Source organism: Aptenodytes patagonicus, chromosome 3 (genome assembly GCF_965638725.1).
Source record: "Aptenodytes patagonicus chromosome 3, bAptPat1.pri.cur, whole genome shotgun sequence".
NCBI lineage: Eukaryota > Metazoa > Chordata > Aves > Sphenisciformes > Spheniscidae > Aptenodytes > Aptenodytes patagonicus.
In genome coordinates, this window is record NC_134951.1 from 30,067,269 (window position 1) to 30,093,900 (window position 26,632).

General features: G+C 37.0%; 1 protein-coding gene across 2 annotated transcripts in view; it reads left to right on the plus strand.

Moving 5' to 3' along the window:
• Positions 1 to 12,285, plus strand: part of PRIM2 (DNA primase subunit 2) — a 132,664-nt gene extending 120,379 nt beyond the window's left edge. For both annotated transcript variants that reach the window (XM_076335444.1, XM_076335445.1), the window contains 2 exons: positions 5,385 to 5,453; positions 11,676 to 12,285. In XM_076335444.1, the coding sequence (XP_076191559.1) occupies positions 5,385 to 5,453; positions 11,676 to 11,903 (297 nt within the window). In that variant the 3' untranslated portion in view covers positions 11,904 to 12,285. The remainder of the gene's footprint in view (positions 1 to 5,384; positions 5,454 to 11,675) is intronic.
• Positions 12,286 to 26,632: the final 14,347 nt, after the last annotated feature.

Below are 26,632 nucleotides of genomic sequence, written 5' to 3' on the forward strand. Positions count from 1 at the left end.
GTCTTTTCCAACCTCAATGATTCTATGATTCTATGATTCTATGATTCTATGACTTTGACTCTGTAGACCCTATATTTTGACACTACGCTTCTATGGTTTCTCAGCTAAATGTGTGCCTTGTTTATAATTGTTTTGTATTTGGTTTATTTTTCAAGCATGAACATGCTTATTGATTTCACTAGGACTACTTTTGCATATAAGCTGAACGAACACAATTACAGATTTAACCAGCCAATACTAAGCCTTCTTTTCTGATATTAAAATTCCCACCTATCCTGATCACTCTGATATAATGTCTCTTGACCAACCCCAGTGACTTTTTTAGTTTGTGTTTATTGGTGCTGTGGTGTTGCTATTACTGACACCATCAATGGGTAGAATACTGTAGAGTATTAACATGATATGGCTTAACGTCTTAAGATGACATGACATCTTAACATGACATGGCTTAAAACTAATTATTTTAAAAATCTGAGTTACAGTATTTCAGACTACTAAATTTTTCCAATCTTCAGTTTATTGCTGATAAGTAGAAACAAGTATTAGAAATAAGTTATATCTGGCTATTGTCAGGTGAGATTATAATGATAAAAAGGCTGTATGTGATTAAATAAGAGTAGACTGTTCAAAAATCTGATTTAAGAACTGATTTAAGAAAAAACTGTAAATGTTGACTAGTGACTGGTGAATGGGCTTGTGACAGTAAAATGAAAAAACAGCTTAGGAAAACAAAACTTGAGAGAATGCAAGACAGATGCAGAAACATGGTGAGAAGCACAGCTAACCTGTTTGATAATAAAAAAACATAAGAATACAGAAGGCTTTTAGAGTACGTGCACAAATTTAATTATCCATAGAACACAGTTGAAAGTACATAAGGTAGAACGTTGAACTAGAAAATATATTTCTTAAAGTTTGGATTTGATATTCTAACCACCAAAAGGATGTAATAAAAATGTATGGTCAGGTGCTATTGAGGCTGTTTGATCTAGAGCCGGGCGCCCAGGACCATGTCCAGACAGGTTTTGACTGTCTCCGAGGATGGAGACTCCACAACCTCTCCGGGCAACCTGTGCCAGTGCTCAGTCAAATGTGCCTTTTAGAGCAAATAATATGAAAAATAGAGTTAAAATGCATATTTTTTTAACTGATATTAAAGAAATGAATGGCATTCATTTCAGTGTGTCCAATTTAGAAGTATTTAAATTTATTAGTAAAATCTTAGACTTTAGTTCCATGAGCAGTTAATTAGCCTAAATGGGCCCTGCTGGTGTGGAAGGCAGTTCTACTCTGTTTGTCCCCGCCTGTTGAGTTTCCATTCCTTTCCTTATGCTGGCCTTATGACTACATGGTAAAATAGATTTAAAAAATTATCCAACTATAGGCTTACCTGGGGAAGGTGAGGAGGAATGAGGTTCATTTTCAGATGGCAGGAATGGGTGGACAGAATTAGGGGCTGTGTCTTCATGCTTCAGCAGCTTCAATTTATGGTGTATTAAACTACTCATGAAATCTTTATTTAGAAGAGAAAGAAGGAAAATAGGAAGCACAAAAAAGTCAAAGGGATAAACACACAGTTCAGGATGAGAAAAAAGGAAAACAAAGAACAAACATAAGAAATAAAAATGTTTCAGCTCATTGTTCTTGAAACCATTATATGGCAAACTTAAAATGTACCTGAAGTAAATACTTTTTTTAAATTTTGTAACTCTTTTTAATTTTGAAGTATTTCAGATGCTTGCTTTCATACTTGGTGACAGTCCAGGCTTTGACTCAGCATTGCAGCAGAGGAATGTGGATTATCTATCATATATAAACCCAGGCATGGCTGTCTTTTAAAATAGGTGGCTCTAAACTCATGCAGAATTTGTCAGTTAAATGAAAATGTGTCACTGAAAAATAGCCAAAAACTTTCTAATCATAAAATGTACATTTTTATAGCATTATTTTAAGACTGTGTGAAATTAGAGAAATGGAATACTGAGGTGCATTAACTCTCCTTGAGTTTGATATTCACACCATTGACTTTCAGCAGATGACTGTATAAGACTTTGAAAAATAGCCCACAACCAGGCAAACAAAAACAACTAGCATTAGAGCTGTTTCCTTTTAAAATTATTAACTCAGTTTAAATTAATGTCTCTCTGCATTTAATAAGCTGCCCAGGGGTTGCTGCAGCAAATATGGGCACATATTGCCATGCTCTTCTCATTCAGACATTCACTTACTCTTTTGTTAAGTATTTAATGAGTTCCTTACTGACATACGTAAAATAAGAACTTCATTAAAAATGGAGGGAAAAATACAGGTATTTTTAAGAGACATTAATAAGATACCTTCTTCTGGATCATGACTGCCTCTTTCTTTTATACCTTTATAAAACATGCTAGAATACAATTAGGTTTTGTTGTTTGATAGTTGTGATACAAATTGCAGGGGAGAAATTGATCTGTTATGGTGCCCTAAATATGTGCAATGCTGAACACTGTGCGATCAAGTACTCTTCACTACAAAAGACCAGTCAAAGAGTATAAAAGGAACAGGAGTTCTGGCAAAGCTGTAACAATGATTTTCTAGCCTGTAAGTCCCTGAGGGAAAACAGAGTGTAAATCTGAGAAAATTGTACCATACATGTATACATTGTAAACATGAAACCTTCAAAATCAGTTTAAAATATAAAGGGAATATCCAAAAGCAATAAAAAGGACAGATGCCTGCACTGACCAGGCAGCAAAGGGCACTGGGGAGTCCTGGTGCAGGACTTAATGCTGAGGTGGTCACAAACTCACTTGAAACAGAAGAAAACTGGAGTGTGTTCAGATACACTCCAGCAGTTGCACCCGACCATATCTTCAGTCACCTTTGAAATAAAAAGAAAGTTAGAAATGAGTCATACTTAACTGAATCTATAGTAGATTTTTATTTTGAAAATAGAAGTTAATTCTGCAATTTTCAAATAAAACAAACTAACTTTGAGTAAGTGAAAATAACAATGGATAATTACAGAACCCAAACTATCCTGCTGTGTGATGTCTTAGCTTTGAATGCTGAGGATCTATAAAGCTGGTGGCTGCATACAACTGCCAAACATCATCTTAACCTCATTAGTGGTCAGAAAAGCAAGTTGCAGATGGCAGCAAAAGAAAAGGCACGTAAGAACTAATAAAAAGAGTCCCCACGTATGTACCTTTACTTGCAAATAAAGCAATTTAGTGTAAATGTCTTAATATATGTAGAGATAAAAGATTGCTGCTGTGAATTAAGGTAGTTTTGAGTGGAGGCCCATTTCTGGGTAACACTAGTGAAAAACAGCTGCAAGCTTTCTTTCATTATGTGCACAAATGTAGTAGGAAAGATAATATTTATTATGAATTATAATTCCGTTTCGTTTAAATAGAGGATTGTTAGTTTCTGTCACACAGAGGACTCCTTTCTAGCTGGACTCCATTCTATTGCCATTTTTAACCTTTTTTTGTCTCTTCTCTTAGCAACTTGTTCCCTATTAAAGCCAGTTAATCTACTAAACCTGCTCTTCTTTGGATACGTTTAATGTGGCCCTTATTCCTCAACCCCATCATATATGCAGAAGGTGAATCTGGTCCCCTGTGATGTGGCCAGTTCAAAGTTACATATGTGCTAGTTTGGCTGCCTTCTGGCTGCCTCTCAGAATGGGTTGGAGCTGAGTTATAATTGCTTTTCCCTGAATGAGCCACAAATGTTGGTCTGGCTTTTCTACCCAACCACAACTTGTAATCGACATGTAGGAATTGTATAGCTTTGTCATCTCTACCTGTCAAGTTTGGCTTGAAATTGGCCAACGAGTCAAAGTTGGGGAGGTGATGTGGTGGAGAGGGTAAAGGAGCAGGAGTAAGATGATGGACCAGCAGTGCAATCATGTACATTAATAAATTTGACAAACCGGATGAAAGTCTCTGGTCTGTTCTGGTGGGCATTCCATTCTATGGAGCACTCTATTAATGTCGGGGAGAAGAAGCGCCGTGAAGACCTAGTTACCAAACTTCACTGGAGAATGCTGGTAGGGATTTTGTAAGGATGTAAGGAACAAACAGGAAAACATAAGGCAATATGTAATTGAAGTGTTTAGAATAGATGAGTTTCCTTCAATCCTTAACTACTTCATATGACACTAATTTTTTCAGTCAATTTCAAAGGAGGGAGGACGTAAAAAAAAAAAAAGTACACAGATAGTGCCAGATTTCAGACTTCATTGCCTAGTTGGCCTTGATCTTTTACAGAAGATTTACCAGGAGGTGGCAAGAGGGATAGAAATGTAATCAGTTGGGCTATTACAGAGAAACAATGCGGCTAAGTACTTTCTTGGCAGTGTGTTGCTGTTTTTATCCATTCAGCAAATGTAATTTATTTATACATCTGTCAATAAATACAAGGCGGCATCCAATAATGAGTACAGCAGGGATTTGAGCTGGAGTGTATTGCTGTGTTTGACACAAAGGTCAACCTTGGGAAAGGGGCTTGAAATTAACATTTCTTGAAAACTATTTTTCCTTCCACTGAGGCGCTCTCTTAATTCCAGCAATTTTCTCTGTTTGATAAGCAGAGAGAGCATACATTTTGATTATATAAAGGAGGGAGGAGGTGATGAAACTTTAAAAAATTTCAACCGGCGTTGCATTCTGGTGATAAGAATGGGACTTTATGCAGCACGGAAGAGATTACCTGAAGTAGAATTGGGAAGCAAATGGTATTTACAAAAGATGGTGTGATTTTCCTAATAGGTGTTCAAAACAGGCTATTCACTCACATATTCTGGTAAGCTTGCCTAGAAATAACTTCATTTCAAAAAGGACAAATCTGATTGAAGGTAAAAGCATTCCCCTCTCACAGATACTTGTCTAAAGGATTTGCATTAAATTTTCTTGATGGGAGCACAGTAGTATTTTATTCTGCATCTGCATGAACTGGTAATGTGAAAAATAAAAATACAAATCGTGTCCTTGATTGCTTTGTGCTCCAACCACTTGAATTACTAGATTTATGTCTGCAGTTATGGAAGAGATGTTGCAATATGATAATTTGACAATAACTGGCACAATTATATTACCAAAATATAGATTCAACTTATTCTTGAAGTTAAAGAGTATTGATATTATGTTTTAAGGACCAGGCGTATCTTCCTGTGGTTTTAGCTTGTTTTTAATGTTGCCAGGGTATTTTTAAAGAACTATAGCATGTCTAAATGTTGTCAGTTATAAGTAGGATATACACATGTCAACGATGTCATGTGCTGCAAATTTCCATGAGTTATTATACAAGGCTGTTGTGAAATACCTTGTCATGGTAAGTATCAGCAAGATGTACGTCTGCTGCTTCTGAATCTGTTATGTTTTTCTCCCTCTGTATAGATCCTGGAATTGGTGAAGGGCATGCATTACCAGCTGGCCTGTCAAAAGTACTTTGAGTTGACACATGATGTAAGTACTGTACTTACTAATATTTGTTATACTATAATCTAATTTTTGTTACACTATAATCATCATCTTTGTCTTGAGGAAGGCCTTGGAAATCATGCATGAAGTCCAGAGACTATTTGCAGTTTTCACATCCATCATTAGCTGTCTTGCCTTGTTAGTTTTCATTTCAATAATTTCAAATATTTTTTTGTAATTTTCTGCATTTATATATTGATTTTATTCATACCCTGAACATTACAAGATATAGGAAAAAGGTTATGCTTTCTTCCTGAAAATGTCAATATTGTTGAATTTTGTCTATTTCAAGCCATTTAACTTTTTCAATCTCCTGTTTTTAAACAAATTGTCGTTTTTTAACCCATTATGCAAGTTTGGTATTTTGAGATATATCTTAAAAGAATAAACAAAAAGTTTAACTAAAACTCTAATCTTCCTGTACTTACATAGTTAATATTGTTAATTTTCACTTGATATTTTTTCATGTCTTTGGTCATGTGTGATTAGTTTTTAAATCAAGATGAACATCTCAGAGCTTTCCCATTTTCTTAATCGTAAGCTTCTGTGATGTATTAAAGTAAGATCCTCCACAAAATTGTAAGACAGTGAATGGCTGCAGTCCATCTCCTATGTGATTTCTTGATTCAAGAACCAGTTTTCGCATTGGTTCTAGATTCTTTGTTGTCAAGAAAAAACAGTGGAGCGCGGCCCATTTTATACCTTTGCTCTCTCCACAACTCAAAAAAATCAAAACACCCCTTTCAAACATAAGAATATGGAACAGCCTTGCTAAAGATATGGATGAGGATTAAATGACCCACTCAGAGACATTTGCCATTGACTTTTTTGTTCTCACTGGTTTTCACATTTGATTTAAATGGAAGTGTTTGTCTCCCTAAATTTCCAGCAATCATATGTGTGAATGTATAGTAAAGGTATACTCTTAACCCGTATCCAGTGTTGTTTTGGCAGCTGTAATTTGAGAGGAACACTTTGTCTTACAGTCTTAGAAAACGATAAAACAGGAAATTCAAATTTATATATAATTTGAAATTTAGATAACACATGCCCTGTGTAAGGCTAAGTCAGTAGAAATACTATTTTCCCAAGATGACTGTAGACCCCAAGGTCAACATTCACCAAAGGCTAAATCAGCACAGCACCGAAGATCTGTTGCGTTTTAGGAAAGCTGTCTTTCCATTCTTCTGTGGCAAATTCCAGAAAAGCATTATTTTATTCAGTCTTTTCGTAATATAAATATCTGTCTTTGCTGCTTGCACTAAGAGTCATCTTTCTGCTTTGCTGTTGATAAGTGTCTTACTTCAGTGAGAGAAAGCAGAATGCACAGAAAGGCACTTTCTGTAGTTTGAACGAAACATGCTTATGAGGGCAATTTGTTTAGAGAATTTAGCTGCTAAACTTGTTACCAGCCTGCTCAGAATGATTTTTCTGTCCTACAGCTATATGCTTTAGTAATATTTTCTTTCTTTTCCCATGGGGTGGTCAAAAGATGCGTCTCTGAAGCTGGTGACACCTAATCAGAAAATCAAACCCTTGCTTTCCTGTATATCACTAGCAGAGCTTTTCAGTGAAGGAAATTTCTGAAGAATCAATCAGCGCAACATTAATTGTTATTGTTTCTTCAAATAGGTGAACAATCTTAAGTAAAATTTTCCTAGAAATAATGGACTGGCTCACATGGAGAATTTCAGCTTCAATTATGTAAAAATTTTACTGAGAAGGTGTTTGATATATGTTGGGCAGAGCTGGTAGTGTTACCTATAATTCTTGAAAGTTACAGTGCATATGTGGGTTAGATCTACTATGAATGACTTTGTAGTGGAGACTTGTTTATGATATTTTTCTAAGTTCACAGGGTCAATTGCACACTATGTCTACTTAAGGATTCTCTTTGCATTTCCTCCCCACCATCCTCTCTCAAGTTTCTACTGCATCTTACACTCATGCTGGCAGCAGCTTTGCTGTTGGCTTCAGTAGTCTAGCACTTGGCACTAAGACTATGCTAATAAATTCAGCTGGACTAGAGTGAGAATGTTTAGAACTATTTTTGTTGGGGGGGAAGGTGTCTTTGCACCTCAGTGCTGCTGGTTCAAATAGAAGAGGTTACCTAAAAGCTGCTTCTCTGCATATTCTGGGTAAACTGGGCTTATTAACTTTAATGCTACATCTCTCCTGAACTTTTGTTTCACTATCTCACAACCACAGAACAAAAGTAACCATCATTTGTGTGGTCCAGCACATTGTCTTCAGGCAAAAACAAACGTGTTAAGGAAATGTACGTGTATGCAATTTGTTAAGTCTTTCAATAAGTGTGGGAAAGGAAAGCGCAACCTATAGTGCATGAATGGTTTTACCATATTTTTCAAGTTCTGGGATATCAGGGCATACTCCTTTTTGGGAAAGTTATTTTCTAAATAATAAAACCATAATTTGATCAAGATGAGTTGTCCTATATATGTGAAGAAAAGAAGGTCTTTTGACTTGATAGAAGTATGACTGAATGGCCTGTAGGGTAGATATTTTCAAACACTATCATATTTTAATAAGAATCAAGAATAAACTATGTTTATGTGGTAACTAGAGTAAGCATTTAATCAAACACCACCAAAATACTTAAGTATCTTTCTTGATGGTCAAATTTGGATTTTGAGCCCTATGGAAAGCATCATAACTGTTTGAAGTTCTAATATTTGTACTTGAGTTCATAATAAGCTATTTCATGTTGATTATCCCTCTTAGATAAGTTTTTATTTTGTACTCAAGTGAGGACACAAGGCAACTTACGTAAAGTGGAAATGACATACCCTGAAAATGTAAGCAGTGTAACCATAACCCAAAGTAAATAGTCACAGCACTGAGGAATGACTTTCATGGTCACAATAGCATCAAGATTTTATTTTATTTTAGTTGATAGAATTGGATGACAACTCAAAATAGAGAAAAATATTTCCAGACCAACAGTTTGGAGATCTTGGCTACGTGTATGCAGTCAAGTCAAAGAGATTAGTGATATCAGCTATGAACTACTAGTAAGTTAAATAAATGTTCTTGTGACAGCTTGCCTGTAGAAATAATTAGTGCTTTGAAATCTGATTGTGTATAAATCCACTGTATAAATCTACTGTTTTAAGAGCCTGAGCATTATGAATAAATAAGAAAGCCTAACTGGCTAATGCCTGTGTTAGTAAATTATATTCCAAAGGAACTAATGATGTTAATGTTGTTTGCATGAATATTGCTGTATTAGTTACTTGTTGCACTTACAGCTGTAGCGGCTGGTTATTTATAGATTAATATTTATCTCTAAACATTTTATTCTTGCGTACTGATATTTTACAATCCTTGTGTATTTTTAAGAAGTAAATGAAATCTGACACATAGCAAACTGTCTGGTACAGAAGAATCTCTTTTGAAGAGTTTATTTTAAAACACGCAAAAAACATTTTTCTTAGTTCTTTGTGATCAAATCGCAAGAACACTGGACTACTTTTTTTTTTTTTTTTTTTTTAAAAAAAGGGATGTGGTTAATTGATATCATTTACTGTAGCACCATGATTGCTCCACATATTTTTTCTGTACTATCAGCTGTAGCATTATCACCTGTCATTTTAAAAGTTCTTGGTTAAAACCCAAAGATACTATAGCTACAAAATGATTGCTTCAGGTTTTTCAGAACAATATTTGCTGTAGCAGAAATACAAAACCAGAGTTTGTATGAAGGCCAGTATGTGCAAAATGTGTTGAATCCAAAAAAAGTCTTGTGTTTGTTTCATCTACTAGATGGAATAAACAGTTCTGTCAGAAGTGACAGGCCTTTTCACTCAGATCAATACATGTTACAGGCTTAAATTTTTGACTGCACAGAAAATACATTTTTCTTTGGGCGTAGTGGATTCCAGGTGGATTTACAGGTGTGAAGGGATAAAGCTGTTAGAGAAATCTAGTTTCTCTATTTCTGGTAGTATGTTTCGGGTAACTTACAGCTAGGTTAATGATGCAGCTTTTAAAATTGGTATGCTTTGATCTCTATTACCTAAAAGCATTGTAAAACTTACATAAAGTAACATGAGCAGTCTAACATAAAAAAGACAGGAAATTTCTGTATGCTTCACCTCCATTTTTGTGGTCAAATTTCTTGTGTATTTCCAGCCAGAGCAGAATATTTTTATTCAGAGAACCTTGTTGAAAATTACACAGAACAGAATTGTTTATGTGTCCCTATATCACAAATGAAGATGACGATGAACAAAACTTCCCCTTTCTCTCTTCAGGCTCTCAAAAAAAGGTGATAAAAAGAATGGGCAGAATTCTTGTAATTAAAATAGGGTACATGGAGTCAAACTACAATTTTAACTAACAACCTGTAAATAGCTTTTAGCCAGATACTGTCAATTGCCTCTGAAAACGTGCTCGATTCATACAATGAGCTGCTTCTACAGCTTATTCCAGTTTGTTGGGGAGAGAAGAGTTTAGAACAAAATTAAGAGTTACAAAGTGAATCTTAAATCAGTCTGAAGAAAACCGAGATTTTAAGGTTAAGAAAAATAGAACTAATTATGAGCTGCTTCTAGGAAAGCCAGCTTTTCACTGTATTGCTTCTTTTTAAGCCTTTTTGGTGTAAAGAATTAATTTAGTTCCCACATAATGGAAATTGGTGCATGGATAAAAGCTGGCTGGATGAAACTCATCCAGATAAGACTGAAATGAAATTCAGTGGTGGCTTCAGGTTTCTTTTTTTTTTGCTTTGCGCCTTTTATTTTGAGTGCCAAATTGGTGTGCTAGGCCTGTCACTTATTTTTTAGATTTTTCAAGCAAGTTCGCTTACTACAGTTGCTAATGTCATCTTTGTGCCTGAATTAGATTTTGTTATACATGTCGCCATTTTCTGGTGGAGCTAAGCTAGGCAGTGGTAAGGCATTGAATCAGGGTTCCATTTAAACCGCACATTGATTCTCTGCTTTATGATTTTTCACAAGTGGCTGAAATTTAAACTGATGGTTTTTGACATATTAAATCAGCCATAGTATATGTCCTCATGAGACGCTGCATGTGTGCAAAGTTGCCTGTTACGCTTGAATTGGCCCCATCCCTCTGGGAAAAAGGGAAGATAGCGGGAGCAGAAAATTACCAGTATATGGCTCTTAGTCTTCCTTGGTTTATTGTATTCCAGGTTTGGGAAGTTTTCTAACATTATTTAAGAGCAGTATTTTTCTCAAAATGTCCTTGGTATTAGCATGAACTGACAGACAGGTAAAAGGCGCAGATTGCCTGAATATGAGGTGGAAGCACCTTTTACAGTAAGCATTTCCAACTTCTGAGCCCCTAAAAAGAGATACAAAGGTTATAACTGAGATTTGCGGTGAGTATGTCAGAATAGCTTACTTTTAAAACTGAAAGCTTTGTTGATTTGAAATATTTGATTAGCACCAGTTGAATGTTCATTTATCAAATAATTACAGAGCTGAAAGAATGCGCCTGCTAAGTAGAAAGGAGCAATAAAAATATGCTGCACCTTATGCCAGTTTTCGGTATTCTTCTCCACAGAAGACTAAATGTTCTTTGGTATTGGTTGTGCATCTAGTTTCAGGATGCTGATGTTGGCACTGGTGGAGCAGAGACAAGCTTGATCTATTGGGCTTCTGTCTTAGCCTGCTGCCTTGTAAATATTGCATTTGTGGCTGCTGGAGAAAACAGGGAAAGAGGTGAAGCTAGCTGTTTCCATTCACAGTTTCACACTGATACATAAGATCTAGATTTATATTGTGCAGTTGTTACAACTTTTGGTAGTATTCTCTACTGCCATTTGCACTCTAGACTTGTCTCAGTCCCTCTCTTGGGTAGCGAAATGCTGTTTTAAGGTGTAGGTTCAATTGTGTTCTACATCTCTAAAGGTATGCCATTTTAGTTATATTGTTTTATATGTTTTGGGGAGGTTTTTTTCTTTACTACAGCAAAGACAGTGTGAAATACTGTTTGAATATGCCAAAGCAGTTGTTTTATTTCTAACATGAAGGAAGAAATTTTGTGATGAAAGTAAATCTGTGTCTTGCTAATATGTACAGGGATAGTATTTGCAAACTGATGCCTTTTTCTTCAACAAAATCGGAACTTATTAAATTGCTAATTAATTTGTTCTTGAATGTGAAAAAGAGGACTTTTTGAAATAAGTGTAATAACTCACTGTTCCTTTCCTTTTATGTGCAGGTTGATAACCTTGGGTTTTCTTTGAATCATCCTAATCAGTATTTTACAGAGAGTCAAAGGCTATTAAGTGGTGGTAGAGAACTGAAGAAGGAACTAAGTAATTCAGGAAACTCTCAACAAAAAAGTAATAGCCAGGAAAGCATGAACTCAAATTCTACTCCCACCTCTTCAAATACAACAGCTGATGCAGAACTGGAGGGACTGGAGGCATACTTCACTGAAGACTAAGCAGCTGTGTTATTTGGCTTTTTTTTTGTTTTGTTTTTGGTTTGGTTTTTTTCTTCCTTAATTCTTTCCCTTCTCTAGCTGAATTTGTCCCTGTACTAAGGAATATGCACTTCACTACCTGGAATACACAGGCATTTAGTGCTTTGAATAGGCTGAAGAAAAGAAAGATAGATACTGAAGCTATAATTGCATCCAGTACTTATTCTCGCTGCTTTAGGATACTGTTTTACACAGCATGTTGAAGGATGGGAAATGAAAGTTCCTTCCCAAATACTAGGTGATTTTTGTCTGACTGACTTCTTTTGTTTTTCTTCAAAATGTTTAAGTATTTTTATCCCATTTTGTGGTCACTTTTATATGTTTCTTCTTAATAAATAAATTGCAAAGCAAAAGTTTGTGGTATTTTCTTTTAGCTGTATTTGGATGGTAATTAAGTAGGAGTTCTTATGATCAAAATTACCCTCTGGAGGAGTCTGTCTCTTTCCTACATGAGGAGCTGAGGGAAATCAGCTTCCTAATTTGTGTACCTTGACACTAAATTTAGAGAGCTGGTTTTGGTGCTTGAAATAGAACATATGCAGAGTTCAGATACCTGTATATAAGAAGGTAATCCAAAAAGCTGATGCTCTACCAACTGGCTCATCTTGAAGAAGCTAAAAACTTATTAGCATATATTCCTTTTCAGTTTTAAAGTTTCCTCAATGTCTGAGCGTGGCTGGAGCCTCCTGTGTCCTGCTAAGCTAAACAGCCATCTGAATGCAGCTTTGGGTCACCTAAATTCCACCCATTCACCCAAAGCTCAAGTCACCTAACACACGAACGGCATTCAGTCGAGCAGCTGCCACTGTGCGGTGGGTGGAAGCTCGAAGTAGAGCTGGTATTTTATATCATGCTGTTAGAGTATTCTCCCAGTTTTATTTTCTCTACAATAATTGACTGATTTAGGCTATTAATATTGTAACTGGACTAAAGACTATTTGATTACTGTTAATATTTGGACTAACCATAAATCAGTGGCTTCTCATGTGTAGAGTGTACCTTTAAGGGTACATAACTTGCACAGGGCTAGTGCAACACCAGTCTTTAAAAATAAAATATATCATTTGTTGTTAGAAGAGGATCTGCCAGGATTCACCGTTCCTTTTTTCTTCCTTTAATTATTCCTTAATTTATTTAGGGACTGCTTTGTGTAAACTACCAAACTCCTTACTCCTTTGGATATCATATATTCAGAAATTCGTCCTGAACAAAGGCTCTCACCTGGATCCTGCAGGGTGGTGGTTGTTCTGGGCCCAAGAAGGAAGGCGTTATGAACTCCTGTGGGCTTGGTTTCTCCTGTTGGTTAAGCTCCTGGCAGCACCACACCTCGTGTGTGGAAGTCCATTGATTGTATTAGATAGTTAAGAAACTTGGTCTTAGGGTTTTGAAGTGTCCTTGCAAGTGGTAGCTGTCCTCTAATTTGGAGGTGCCTTAATGGACATCATGGGTCCTTTTAATAGAAGTGAAACTGTTTCAGACCTGCAGTGAGATTTGTGTTCCTAAGTGAAACAGCCGGGAGAAGAATGTGTTGGTCGACGCACTGAATGCAGGTGGTGTTTCCCAGCCAAAGCCCACAAATTGTAATTTATGATTCAGTAGAAACATTTCTGTTATGGCCTAACCCTACTCATGTAGACCTTGTCACTTGCTGTGTGAATAAAGCCCCTAGTGCTTCATTTCTGAGCTTTAGTTGTACTTTGAAAGCTGTCATGTTGGGAATGGCTGCTTGTTTATGTATTCTGCAGTGGATTCCTACACTGGCAGAATAAAGTTACTTTTAGAAATTCAAGCATAAAATTTAAAATTAAGTCTCTGTTACAAGAAAGAGAATATAACCGCACAAATCCTCTGGATGAAAAATACTAACCTGAAATGCAACAAACATAACAACATGTGACAAAGCCTTTGTCGATTCATTGGTTTACTTCATTATTGTGAGTTTACCTCTCTTGATTAATAGTACTACAAATTGCTTTGAACTCTATTTTCTTTCCTTTTATTATCTGTCAGGTGGACTATAATAAAATATATAACAGAAAAGCATACAAATTGTGGCATACAGTTACAAGTAACTAGCAAGGGATTGAAATTAATGCTTTTGTTGCTATTTGAAGAAAATGGCAATTTATTTTCATATTTCACACATTTTGACCATTTTGATTTTTCTTTGAAAGCAGAATATTTTGAATTTGATAGTGTAGAAAAATCAAAAATGAGAATCCTCCTTTTGAGCAGTTGGACAACAACGAATTTTTTGTCTTCCAGAGTTTTAAACTCTTACTGCCTTGTAATTTCAATGAGAATCACTTCTTCCTTGATTATGGAGCTGTTTGAGATTGGAAAGGCAAAATCACTAAGAATATGTAAAACATTCATTTGAAAACATTTCCTGCATTGTAGTAGTGCTATTAAAAAATTGTATTTAGTCAGAAGATAAGGATTCTGAAAACCAAGTGACCCTGATTATGATTATGCAGTAGTCAGAAATAACAAGAACAACAACAAAAAAAACAAAATCCCAAACCCTACTCTTTTACAAGTTGAAAAGAAAATGTATTTTTACTGCAAAGCATTGCAGATGGATCTGTTTGCAAACATCAGCTCTCCTTCTAAGTGTCTCTTTAAAGTAAACTTTTGTGATATTTTGCAACTGGAAAAAAAATGGGAGACGCAAGCATCTAAAGTTTGAAACTGTTCTGGACAAGACACTTCTGTATTTGGGGTCAGTAAACAAGATATTAAGTTAATATTTGGTTGCATTTCTGAGGGGATGCACACACCTGTGCCTGTTGCCAAAAGACAGCACTGCACAGCCATGGTGTTCATGTAGGAAGGACTGTTGTTTACAACATCTGATCTTACATGTGCCACAGTTAAATTTAGAGGAGGATGTTTCAAAAGGAACGCCAATCCATAGCTTGTAATCTTTTGAAGTGCTAGCATCAAAGACAATAAAACAGTCTCTGACTTCAAAGCCTTTCAAGATCTAATGAAGAAGAGAACTTTACGGTTGGGCGTTCTGCAGAAGGAAGGGTGAGGAGCTCACAAGTTGTGTGTGACTTACAAAGTGCTCCGCTGAAAAGTGGCAAGGAGAATGGCGAGAGCAGCCAGTACCATGGCACGATAGGAGCGGGTCCATGCAGCAGAACAGGTGATGCTGAGCGCGTGGCGTTCCTTCTGGGAATGCTCTAGGAGTTTTACTTTGGACTAGTTTTAGTCTTACAGTATGGCTGGAGCGGTTATTAGCAGATAGAGGAGCATTGCGGAGTGTGCCCTTTGGGTGAATTTCTTCCAAAAGGATTCCAGTTTGCACGCTCTCAGACCAGTCGGCAGCGCGAGCCAAAGCAGAGTAAGTGGGGATGGCTGAGAGATTCCCTTGCAGGTGGTGAATCAGTCTCAAGCCCATGTAATTGAAAGACGCATGGTAGCAAGAATACATTCGGAGGATGAGACAGGGCAACGTCTTCGTGATGCAGGTGCTCACTCTGTGGTGCTGTTATTTTCACATGGTTGTGAAATGTGAAGTGGAAGTTTAATATGTCAAAGATTTTACTATTTGAAAGACCTGTTTTCCCCACAAATATGATAATATGCTAAACACAATAAAAGGATTCCAGAAACACAGGGTTACCTCCCTGGGTTTTTTTTTTACTGTAACTAAGGAAGGAGAACACTTAAAACTGTGCACCTAGGGCAAGAATTTTTTAGTTTTACTTAGACATGTTGGCCTGTCAAGGACATTTATGTAACCTGGGTTGCTATCATCTTCTGGCTTCCCAGCCCAGATTTTTTGCAAGGATGTAAAGCTTAAAGAGTTCATTTACACTTTTTGTTTCTTCCCTACATGTACCTAAACCATTAGGGCAGGGCAGACGTAATCCAGAGCTTTTGGGCAAGCTTATCCCAATACGATATATTGGGATATACAATATCCCAAAACAAGCTTTCCTTGTTTTCCAAAGTGCATATCAGAAACATCTAATGAATTACAGCTGGACAGATGTAGTCAAGGTCTCAATATGAGTGGTTCTTTTGGGTAGATCTCACATCATGATACTTAAGATTGATTTTTTTTTTTTTAAGCGTATATAGCAGATTCTAAAATCTCTCTCTATTTCAAGTGTCTTAAAAATCCACAAAAGAATCACATTGTCCTTTTAGGTCATTGTACGGGTGCTGGGTTTTTTTTGTTTCCTCTTTTTACTACGCTGTAGGTCTGCTGAATAACTGGCATCTTTTAACTAATCTCAGCTGTTCACAGTCTCAATTCACCATCCTGTGTATTCCTCCTTATCTACTACATAACAGATTTTACTGATGATGGTTTTTAGAACTTGTATGAAGTCCCCTACATTCACATTAGCAGAGTAACCCATCCTTGCTGCTGTGCTTGCTAATCACTGCCTTTCACATTTTGTTTTCCCTTCTACGTTTGTTACTCCAGCAGTTGGTACAAAATGTTATCATCCTTCACTGGCCCGTCTGAATCAGAAGCCTAGTTCATGTCAGCGGATCCCTGATTTTAACAGATCCTTTTGAGGCTATAAACCTTTCTTTCCACTTTGATCTGTACTCTTAATACCGTTACCAAAAGTACTTCATCTCAACATCAAAACTTCTACCTTTGGTATGTAATTCCCAAAAAGAAAAATACTTTTGCACCTTAGCTCACTTATTTGCTAAGGTTTGTTTAAATCCCTCAAATGCTGAAGGATCTAAGGCATTTGAGTTGGACAAAGGTAATGATCAACGGGTGCAATTCAATCCCCCAAGGAACCTGAAGCATTTATGTAGGTAAATTGATTGGAAAACAGGTATAAAAGTCGTTGGAATAATGTCAAGAGTGAATTGTAGCTGGGAAATATATAGGAATAGATACCTAAATACTAACTCGTTAACAGAGGAAGCACTGGAAGACTTCAGAAGTGGGTTTAGGGTAGGTGAAAAATAGATCAATAGCTGGAGATGGGAAGGTGATACTGACGTAGATCTGTCGAGGGAGAGCAGGACTTGGTGATGAGGCTGCAAACAGCAGGAAGGTGTATGAACTCTCAGTATCTCTTATAACTAAAACGATAACCACAATGAAAGCGTCACAAGATGCTGTGTTTCTAGCTGAAATGAAAGTTCTCAGCCAAGTTGAAGATGTTTTGTCATACCATAAACCTTAATTAAGATGGCTCATGAACATGGGATAATGAAAAGGACATTAGTATAGCAGAAGCAGATATGGCATAACCTTAATATTTATTTTTTAGAAGAACATTATGTTCTACTCAGGATCAGAGTTGTGTCAAGGGAGGTGTTACGCAAACAGAAAGTCTCTGCCATGCTTAATGGCAGCACTTATAAAGTGAATTTCAGTAAAAATCAAGTTAGACCAGAAGAAGTGTCTTTGCTCAACCTGAACTACTCAAATTGATGCATTAACTACTGGATGAAATGTAATGGTCTGTGTCGTACTGTTCAAAGTAGATGATCCGACTGGCCCTTTTGGCCATTAAAGTCTATGACAGTAGGATTTATTTTTGCGTTTGGTAAGAATCTAATCCTCCAAGCTGCAGAGCGTCCTTGGTTCAGACAGCTGCTGTAGTGCTTTTGGGTAGAATATAGAGGCAATCTAAGTAGGCAGACCTGAGTTAGAAATGTGTGATTCAGGTACGCAGTGTTCAGGTCTTTGGAGTGTCAGTGGTTTGGCCAACTACCGTTTTCAGAGAAATGGTTGGCTGTAGCAAAATACCAGGAAACCTGCTGAATGACATTAATTCTATTCTGATCTCTGGTGTTAGAGCATAATTAAAAATAGGTAAAGTTCTTAACATGCTGTAGGTAAAGAATGGTTATAGTTGCTGCTGCTATGTGATTTTGAATGCAAAAAGGGAGAATCCTTGACACTAGGACTTAGGAAGGAGTTTAGAGGTTTCTTAGACCGTCTCTCTGTTAAATCAGGAGGCACTGTTGAAGGTAAGTTTTGCCTACAGCTGATCACATTTTTCTCTTTAGTTTATTATGTCCTAAGGGATGATTGTAAAACTGCACTTTTCAGGATCTAGTATTAATAGAAATATAATTTTTGACAGTTGAGGGAAATTCACTTGGATTTAGATGTTCACCTAAGGTCTTGCTTCTCAGAATTTCATCACTCTTACAGCATATCAAGAATAACAAGTATAAATATGTAAATCAACATACAAATAGGAAAAGTAAATTGTGTTATTTGAATATATGTTTCAAATCAGTTGTAGGGTGTGTAATAAGAGGTATAATAGTGGAATATGTTGGTAGTGCAGCTATAGTAATCTGCTGAGTGCAAGCATGTATGGAAGAAGTGCAGTACTCCTCTCCCTGCCTATTTCTACTCAGTATGTTTAGAAATGATCCTTGGAAAAAAAAATTTATCACCTTTTTAACATTGATTTAAAGAATACTAGAATTTTGTTTTGTAAAAATTTCAAATGTTTTATGCAGTGGAAAACTACATTTGAATGTTCTTTTTAATTTAATTGCTGATTTTTGTGGACTTTCTGTCTACTGCCTCTATATTTTGGCTTAAACTGACTTTTATGAAATATGTAAGGCCTTACCTTGAAACCTCAGGATTTTGCAACTTTGGATTAAAGAATGCCACTTCATTCATTTTCTCTTCAAGCATCAGCTAGAAAAAAATCCCTACAAAATAAAAATTTTAAAGACCTTCATAGGCCATATGAAATTAACTCCTCCCTTTGCCCTTCTGAAGTTCCCACCAAATGAAATCAGTGCATATAGATAAAAAAAATCTAAGGAGATTTTCTTCTAAACGTGTTTGACCAACTTTCTGTAGAAGTTCCCCTCTTACACCCGGGAGGTCTCATGACAATATATTTATGCCAGTTCTAGATGCAATGTTTTTCTTTTGATCTCCAAATTGTTTTGGAGCATACGTAAATTGGACTTCACTTCTGAGGGAAAACCAAACCAACCTTGCTATCCTTATCAGAAAGAAAAATAGTAGAATATTCAGCCGCCTTAATTGCTTCCAAACTGAAGGCCAAAGCTAATCCGAAGCACAGCTTCCAAACTGGCATACCCAAATTGATTATCGAGCAGGTTTGATGGGATATTTGCTCTTTTTAACTGCGATGTGAGCTCCCAGCGCATATCGTTAGATTGCAGAGGAGAGAAGAGCCACTTGTTTCCTGTAGGTAACTGAAAACTATTTTAAAGCAGTTCACCAGTGTGACACTTACTTAAGGTGCTTAAATACAGATCTGGGAGGGAAAAATCGTATCTCTGTATACCATATAGCTGTATGACTGGTTCTGCTAAAGTGCTTTCGATAAATGGTTTTTATGTCTGAAAAAACAATAGCTGTAGTGGTAGCAGACCTTTCATATTTTCGCAAGCAGTGTTCTTGCCACATATTGTTTTATTACGCGATAGGTTCAATATTTATTAAATTATCTTTGGTGCAGAATTTAAAACACATGAAGCCCAGTTCTCAAAGAATGCCACTCTAATCTCTGCAGTAGTCCCAGCCAACACTCTCGGTTCAGATCCAGTTTCTGAAAAGGCTGGTTAGTAGGTGATCTTATCTTTGAATAGGTAGCAAACTGCAGAAATGGTTTTTTCCGTACTAGAATTTAGTGCTGTTTCAAAAATTTTACTTCCACTCTTCAACTGTAGTTATCCAGTATTTCTAGGTAATGTTAAAAAAAGACCTTTTAAAAAAGCTTTTAATCACATTTAAACTGTTTGGAAAAATGCTACTTTTCTGAATTACAGTTTCTTATTAAAGTTTCTTAGTCAGTTGGAGCTTATTGCCAGCCATGAATTTTGTTCTCAAGAAGTTACTTTTTTTCCCTTCACGTTAGTAGACCTAAACCTGTCTGAGTCACTGTTCTTCCTCATTGATTATGGCTGCAAGAATAATTTTCTGTAACAAAAACTACCTGAGGAGTGTTTCTGTAGCCTGCAAGAACAATATCTTAAAACAGAAAAAAGAAAGTAGTACACCTATACGTAGTGTTATTCGTTCAGTTGTCACCTCCTTAATCATCATAACTGTAGAGAACATTTAATTGGTAAGTCCTGATGTTGTCCATAAACCTGGAAGAAATGTCTAAATGAGTGCATCCCAAGCTTTAGTAAAGACCATTTTTAACAGAGGTTGTTAAACTGACATTATAAAGAGGTGAACAGATCCTTTCTACTTTTGAGCAACTGGTATCAACTGACGTCTTAACAGAGCTGTGATTCGTAGCAGCGGACTAAAGTTTGTTGTTCATGACTTTTTTCAGCTGAGGATTATGAACTCAGGTCTGCCAGGCAGGGGGACCGTGCAGCGTACCTTGACCAGCTGCTTAGAAAACTCTGAGATCTTACATGACGTTGAATGCTCAATATATAGCTACACAAGGAGATAATCAAGTTGATTAGGACTAATGTTTTTAATTGTGTGAACTACAATTAAGTGGTAAGAATATACTAGAAGGATCTTATTTCCTCTCTCTGCCACTAAGCTGAAGGTCGTTGGCATTCCTTTCAGTTACAGATGTCTAAATATTTTAATTAAAACCAAACAAACATCACCACCACGTGCTATTCCTGGGTACTTTTGAAGAGTTTTCATTTTCGACTGTTGCTGAATGATTGTTTTGGGAATGAAAAGTTGGGTTTTCTCTGTGCTCTAAATAAATAAATGCGTTCAGCGTATCTTTTCAATGTATCGTGGTGTTAATGTCTCCACGGTTCACTGTGGTGAAAGTCTTGCATGCAAATCCTTGAATGATGCTTAACCTAAATCTACTCTCTGGAAATGTTTTTTTGCTTGTGTGGATAATTTGCAGTGCTTCACTGAGCAGAATCTACAGCGTGAATTAGCTGTATGGCCGAACTGTGCCTGTGGAGGGAAGACGATTAAAGCCATGGGTTACTCTGCATCTGTTTGTTCTGCCAGGTGGAAGACTGAAGTCCAGTAGACGTACACTTCTAAACTAGTCTCTGTGGGACGTTTGTAAGTGACTGGTAAAATCTTAACTTCCTAGGGGTGAAGAAAGGAGCCTGAGGTTTCTGTTAGCAATCACTCCTGCTGTTGCTTGTGATTCAGAGCAGTTGTTAGCACTGAAAGGAGTCCGGCTTGGTCTTTGGGGTCCAGGGATAAAAGCATCAATATGTTTATTTTCTGCGTGGATGAACTGATTGTGGAGTAGTGAGCTAAGCGGGACGTGGGCTGTTGGCTGCATGCGTCAAAAAGAGCCATCAGATCCCTAGAAAAACAGGAGGTCTTGTGGGTGACATCTGAGGGACTTTGTTTATAACTCATGGTTATTAGAAGACAAATATCTCAAAAAAATTTTCCTGTATAGATTTTCATTTCTATGAATGCACAGAATCACACTATCAAAAGAATTGTGATGTTAAACCTGGTTGTTTAACATAAAAAAAATTAAAATATTAAAAACACTCTTGCCCCTAAGCAAAATAGTGTGAAGTGATCATTTCAGGGCATAGCACTCATGATTACAGGCTGCTGTTACTATTCACAGCCACTAATGGATGGGTGATTCAACCCCAAGAACTTTTTTCCTCTGGCAGGCAGCAGGCCTTTCCGTTTGTGCGTGCTCTCTCTGAGCAGGGTTTTGGTGGAAAACACTCCCTAGGTGGATTTTTGATGTCAGGTTTGCTCTTTGAAAAAGGTTCGGCTGAATGGAAACACTCAGATGAACTTCATGTTGTCATCGTCTCGTTTTGTGTGTTCTGTGTTCAGGGAATTGGGAAGAGGGAAATTATGCACCAGAAACGTGTGAAGACCCGTCTGCTTCCTCCATCGGTCTGGGGGAAGCCGAAGGTTGCTTAAATGATAACTACTCGTCAGAGTCGCAGCATTTTGGTCAATAGATGTTGTATGAAAGGTCTTTTTTTTTTTTTCCCCAAAAAAGAACAGAATTTCCATTTCTCATCTCCATTGCTATACTGAGATGCCGTGTACTGCGGCTTGCTATCCTGTGACTTTGGAGCATCGACAGGCTGGAGCGTGACAAAAACAAGACGTCTTTCCCTGAAGGACAAAAACTGTCTGGATTCATTTAATCTGCTGCTGCTACAACACACTTTTCTCTATGGAAGATGCATGCTGTAAGGAGCACACAGTGCAAAATGGTGCAGCACTTGGCATCTTATTCACGTTTGAATGCAAATCAGACAGCAGCTTCCACTGCTCTGCTTAAAAAATACAGGGAAAAAATGTACTTTGAAATGATAAGGAAATGGTTGGAAGGTTATAATAATATTACGTGTATTAATTTCCAGAGGAGCTATTGTCGCAGGGTCTCATTGTTCATGGTCTCATTGCACAAGAATAGAGCAAGACAGAATATTTTTTGTCCTCAACAGCTTACAGTTTAAATTATGAGCTGTTGTGATGAGTGAATGGAATGTAACAAATATGAGGGGCAGATGATAAAAAAAATGGAAAGGACTGTGACCAGAAGATGTTTCTACATAGGTGCATTGTTGTATAAATTGAAGGTGTGGTGTGGGTTGTTAAAGTAGACATGTTAATTATGTCCATAGTCTCAGCTGGCCACTTTCCTATCCAATATGAGCTGGCAATTTACCATAGCTATTGTGGCAGAAATGGGTACTGAGGAAAGATTTGAAATCAATGAATACAAAGCAGGAAAACACATGAAATCAAATTACATGCTAAATAACCCCGAGTTGAAGTCTGTGCTGCCCTTACTGTCCGAGTTCTCTTGCTGTTCACAAACTTTTCAGCATCTCTGATGATGCAGAAGCTCTTGTTTGAATAGGGGCCCTCACTTTCTGGCTCCTTGTTTTGCATTATTGATGTGACATTGCAGTGATAACAAAAGGCATAGGAATCCTAGCTGTTCCTTGAAATCAGCTGGGCATTTCTGAATTTTCAGCAGGTGTGTAGGCTGAATTGCAAGCTGTTTGCACCTTTCCAGCTGGTGATAACAACCTTAAGGACATTCATTTTAAGGTTTCACCGATGCACATAAATGAAAATAAATCCAACAGCTTGGGTCTGTCGTGCACAGTATCATTTCATAGACTTGGTTTCAACTAGCAATATCCAAGCAATGGCTAAAGGAGAGTAATTGTTCTCCCCATTGCTCATCCGGTCACTCATTATGTTGAATGTAGAAGCCTGTGAGTGACAGCAGTTCAAAAACCACTGCCTGGGAAAGCTGTATGAACATTTCTGCAGCTGCAAACCAATGCAGATTCAGTGATACGTGCTTGAAGAAAGGAGAAAGGAGGAGTTTAAGATGGTGAGCTGAGAAGGAGGTACAGCCAGCAGCAAATATTGACTGCTGATGGAAGGTAGAACAAGGTGAGAATTCTTTTTTTTTCCCCCCCCAAGGATCATTTCCATACATACTACTCCACGTACTGCGCTTCTGTTTCACATATACCTATATAAGAAGGATGCTTTGGTGTCTGACAAGACATCCATTCACGATGTTGCTCTTCTCAGAGTCCAGAAAGCAGTACCTGTTCCCTTGCCTGGACTTCTGGAGAAAGAACAGCCCGGTTATTTGTTTTATTGTTGTCCTAGTCTCCCTCACTCACCTTTGTAATCTTTTTGTCAGCTTATAAAAGACCTTTGTATTAGCCTTTATGTTTTGTTTTCCAAAGACACGCTTCCGTCATGTGAGCATTTTGACACACAGCAGCCCTGCTCCCATGTCCAACATTAATGGCACATACAGATGGTTTATGGATTGCTCCAAAAGAAATGCTTTAGAGTCAGGTTTCTTTCTGCAGAGCTTCCAGCTCTACCTTGTTCAAGGAAAAAAAAAATCCACAGTAGCTGGCAATTCTAATTTGATATGAGTAAAAATACATTGGCTTTGAGTGACACTGGGCTAACGCACATCGTGAGATGACATTTCTAATTTGTCATTTCAGCTATGTTAGCTCTTAGGTGTCAGTTCATAATTATTTATAAAGATTATTTTAACATATTGGGTTTTGGTGCACTAAACTGCATTTATGAGTGATGGCAAGGGCATCTAGAGCCTGGATTTCTTTGCTTGTTTCAATACAAATAAAAATAAGTAAATATTACGCACACAAACTAGTCATGATTCCTTCTGTTTTGAAAGACCTTCTGTTTGAAAGAAGCTCTGTAATTCAGGTAAGAAATAGTGGAGCTGCTTGCAATCTCTCAATCCCAGCTCTAATTCTCATAGCATAGAATGGCAATAACAAGCTTGATGTATACTTACTGCCTATTCAGTGTATTATTTATTCTGTTGGGCAAATCTTAAATTTTCATTGTTATTGCTACTGCTTTGAACTCCCTGAGTATTTTGAATTGAGATGAGTGCTTTCTACCTAATGAAGCTAAGTGAGTGAGTCCTATGGCTTCCTAGTCCATATCTCATCCCTGGCAGCTGTAAGTGGCCGGATGCTCAGGAAAAAGAAGAGGACAAGGGGGCAGTGATCCTTCTTTGGGCAGTCCATGAATTTTTAAAACAGTTTTTGAAGTAATTTATATTTTTTACCTTTGCAAGCTTGTGTAACAATAGTTCCCATGATGTGGTTGTGCATTATGTGAAAAAATGCTTCTTTTTTATTTTAAGCTCGGTGCCTGATCGTATCATTATGTTGTATGATGAGAAACAGCAACTAACTGTTCTTTTCACCTTCTCAATATAACAAGCCCTAGCTGTCCTTCCTCAGTTATTGCTTTCCTAAACTGGAGAGTCCTGCTGTGTTCAATATTTCTGCACATGGACGTTCTTCTATGCCTCTGATATTTCTTCTTCCTATGTCTTTTTTGTATCTATGCCTCTACCCCAGACTTCAAGTTGTGTTTTCAGTCCCGGTGCTCCAGAGACTTTCTAAGTCACTGTTACAGTGCGGCTAATAAGTCTCACTACACACCCAGAGGCACGAGTTCACATCTCACGTCGAACCTGCTGCCAGCTAACTCGGCTGTAATTGGGTACCTGGTAATTTTGGCTGGGGGTAACCAAAGATGGCTGGACAGGATGCAGAGAAAATGACTCTCTTCTGTTTTCTTGGCTCCAGAAACCGAGATGCCTCAAACACATCTGCCTGATAAGGATCTGTGCTTGAGACTGACCTGCGTGAATATTTATTAGGGTATATAGATGAGTGAATTATCTAGGCAATGCAGTGGAAGCGAGTAATTCTGTAACTAAGAGTTTGCAACAGCACATATTTTTTCTAATTTAATCTCTCATATTGCTCTAATATTTACCAACAAAGAAAACAAACATGTCTTGTAACTAGAATGTATATGTAGAAGGAGGTAGTAAATTAAACAGTTATAATAGGAAGGATTTTTCATAATATTGTTTTTCATAACAAATCTAAGGCATTTTAAACTTTGTCGTACTTCATGATGAATGTAGAGATGAATATAATAACTTCATTTATATGAAATATAATCTAGGCCACTCCATGGAGCCCAGAGTGCTCTGTTTCAAACACTTCAAACATCTTCTGCCTCAAGCAAAAGCTTCAGCTGTAGTAAGAAATCTACCACTAAAAAAAGGGGGTCTATTAAAAAAGATACTTATTAAAAAAAAAAAAAAAGGGAAGGGTGGATTCTGTCTTCATTTCTAGCTCTCAGAGAAAGGATAAATATAGGGCATTTGAGGTTCTGTAAATTGTTACATCTTTTGTTTTCAGAGAATTGGTTGTAGGTGTGACAAACACGATTTATCGTCCCTTTGGACTGCATACAGATACTTGATCGGTTTCAGTGCTGCAAAAGCCAAAGCAAGCCCCATGTTTTATCACCATACTCCTCTATGAGAGATCTTGAAGATGAGATGAAATGCCCCAAATATAAACTATTTTTATAACTACTGATCAACCAAATAATAGGATTGTGTATACTTTGTAAACACTTTCTCTTGTTCTGAGCATCACAGATCTCAGGTATCTAAACACAGGTATTCAAGGTTCATAAATGTGTCTGTATTTGAACGCTGTGTTTTGTATTCTAGTCTTGTGATTTTACAGCCAGAGCGAAACTCTGGCTTCAGCAAATTTCATACACTAGCTTATGCGCTGCAGCAAATGGTTTTGGACTGATGCCATAAAACTGGTCTATTTCATATTTTAATTATTATTTTATAATCATGAGTAACTATTCACAATTTGTAATATGCACATTATTATACCGCCAAACAAAGCAACAAAAAGTATCTTTTGCTTGGCAGATTTAGTTGACTAAGGAATAAGAAAACTTCCGTTCCTGTTAACGGCTTAAATGCAACCTAATCATTTATGACAAACGATTTTTTGATACTTGGATATCCAAAATGGATACTTGGATACTTGATTAGTTTCTGACATGATGACTGAACTATCTTCTCCCCTCTAGAGATGTTCCCCTAATAAGTTAGGGTTAAAGAGACATGCCTGGAGCTAAGCAAGAAGCATATTCTGTCTCCTGTTCAGCTCTTCCTAGCCACAGAAGTTTTTATTTTACAGAGCTGTCAGTTGAATATGTTCAATATATTTCATGAGCACTGAAAGCATGCTCAAAACAATACTCCGGTCACTTTATTAATTTCTTTTTGCCATTCCAGAATTTGCTTTAAAGGAGAGCATTTTTTAATTTTTTTTTTTATTTTTTAATTGTACTTTCAGGAACGGAAGCTTGTTAGAGAAGTGGAGTCGCATAAGGAAATTTATGA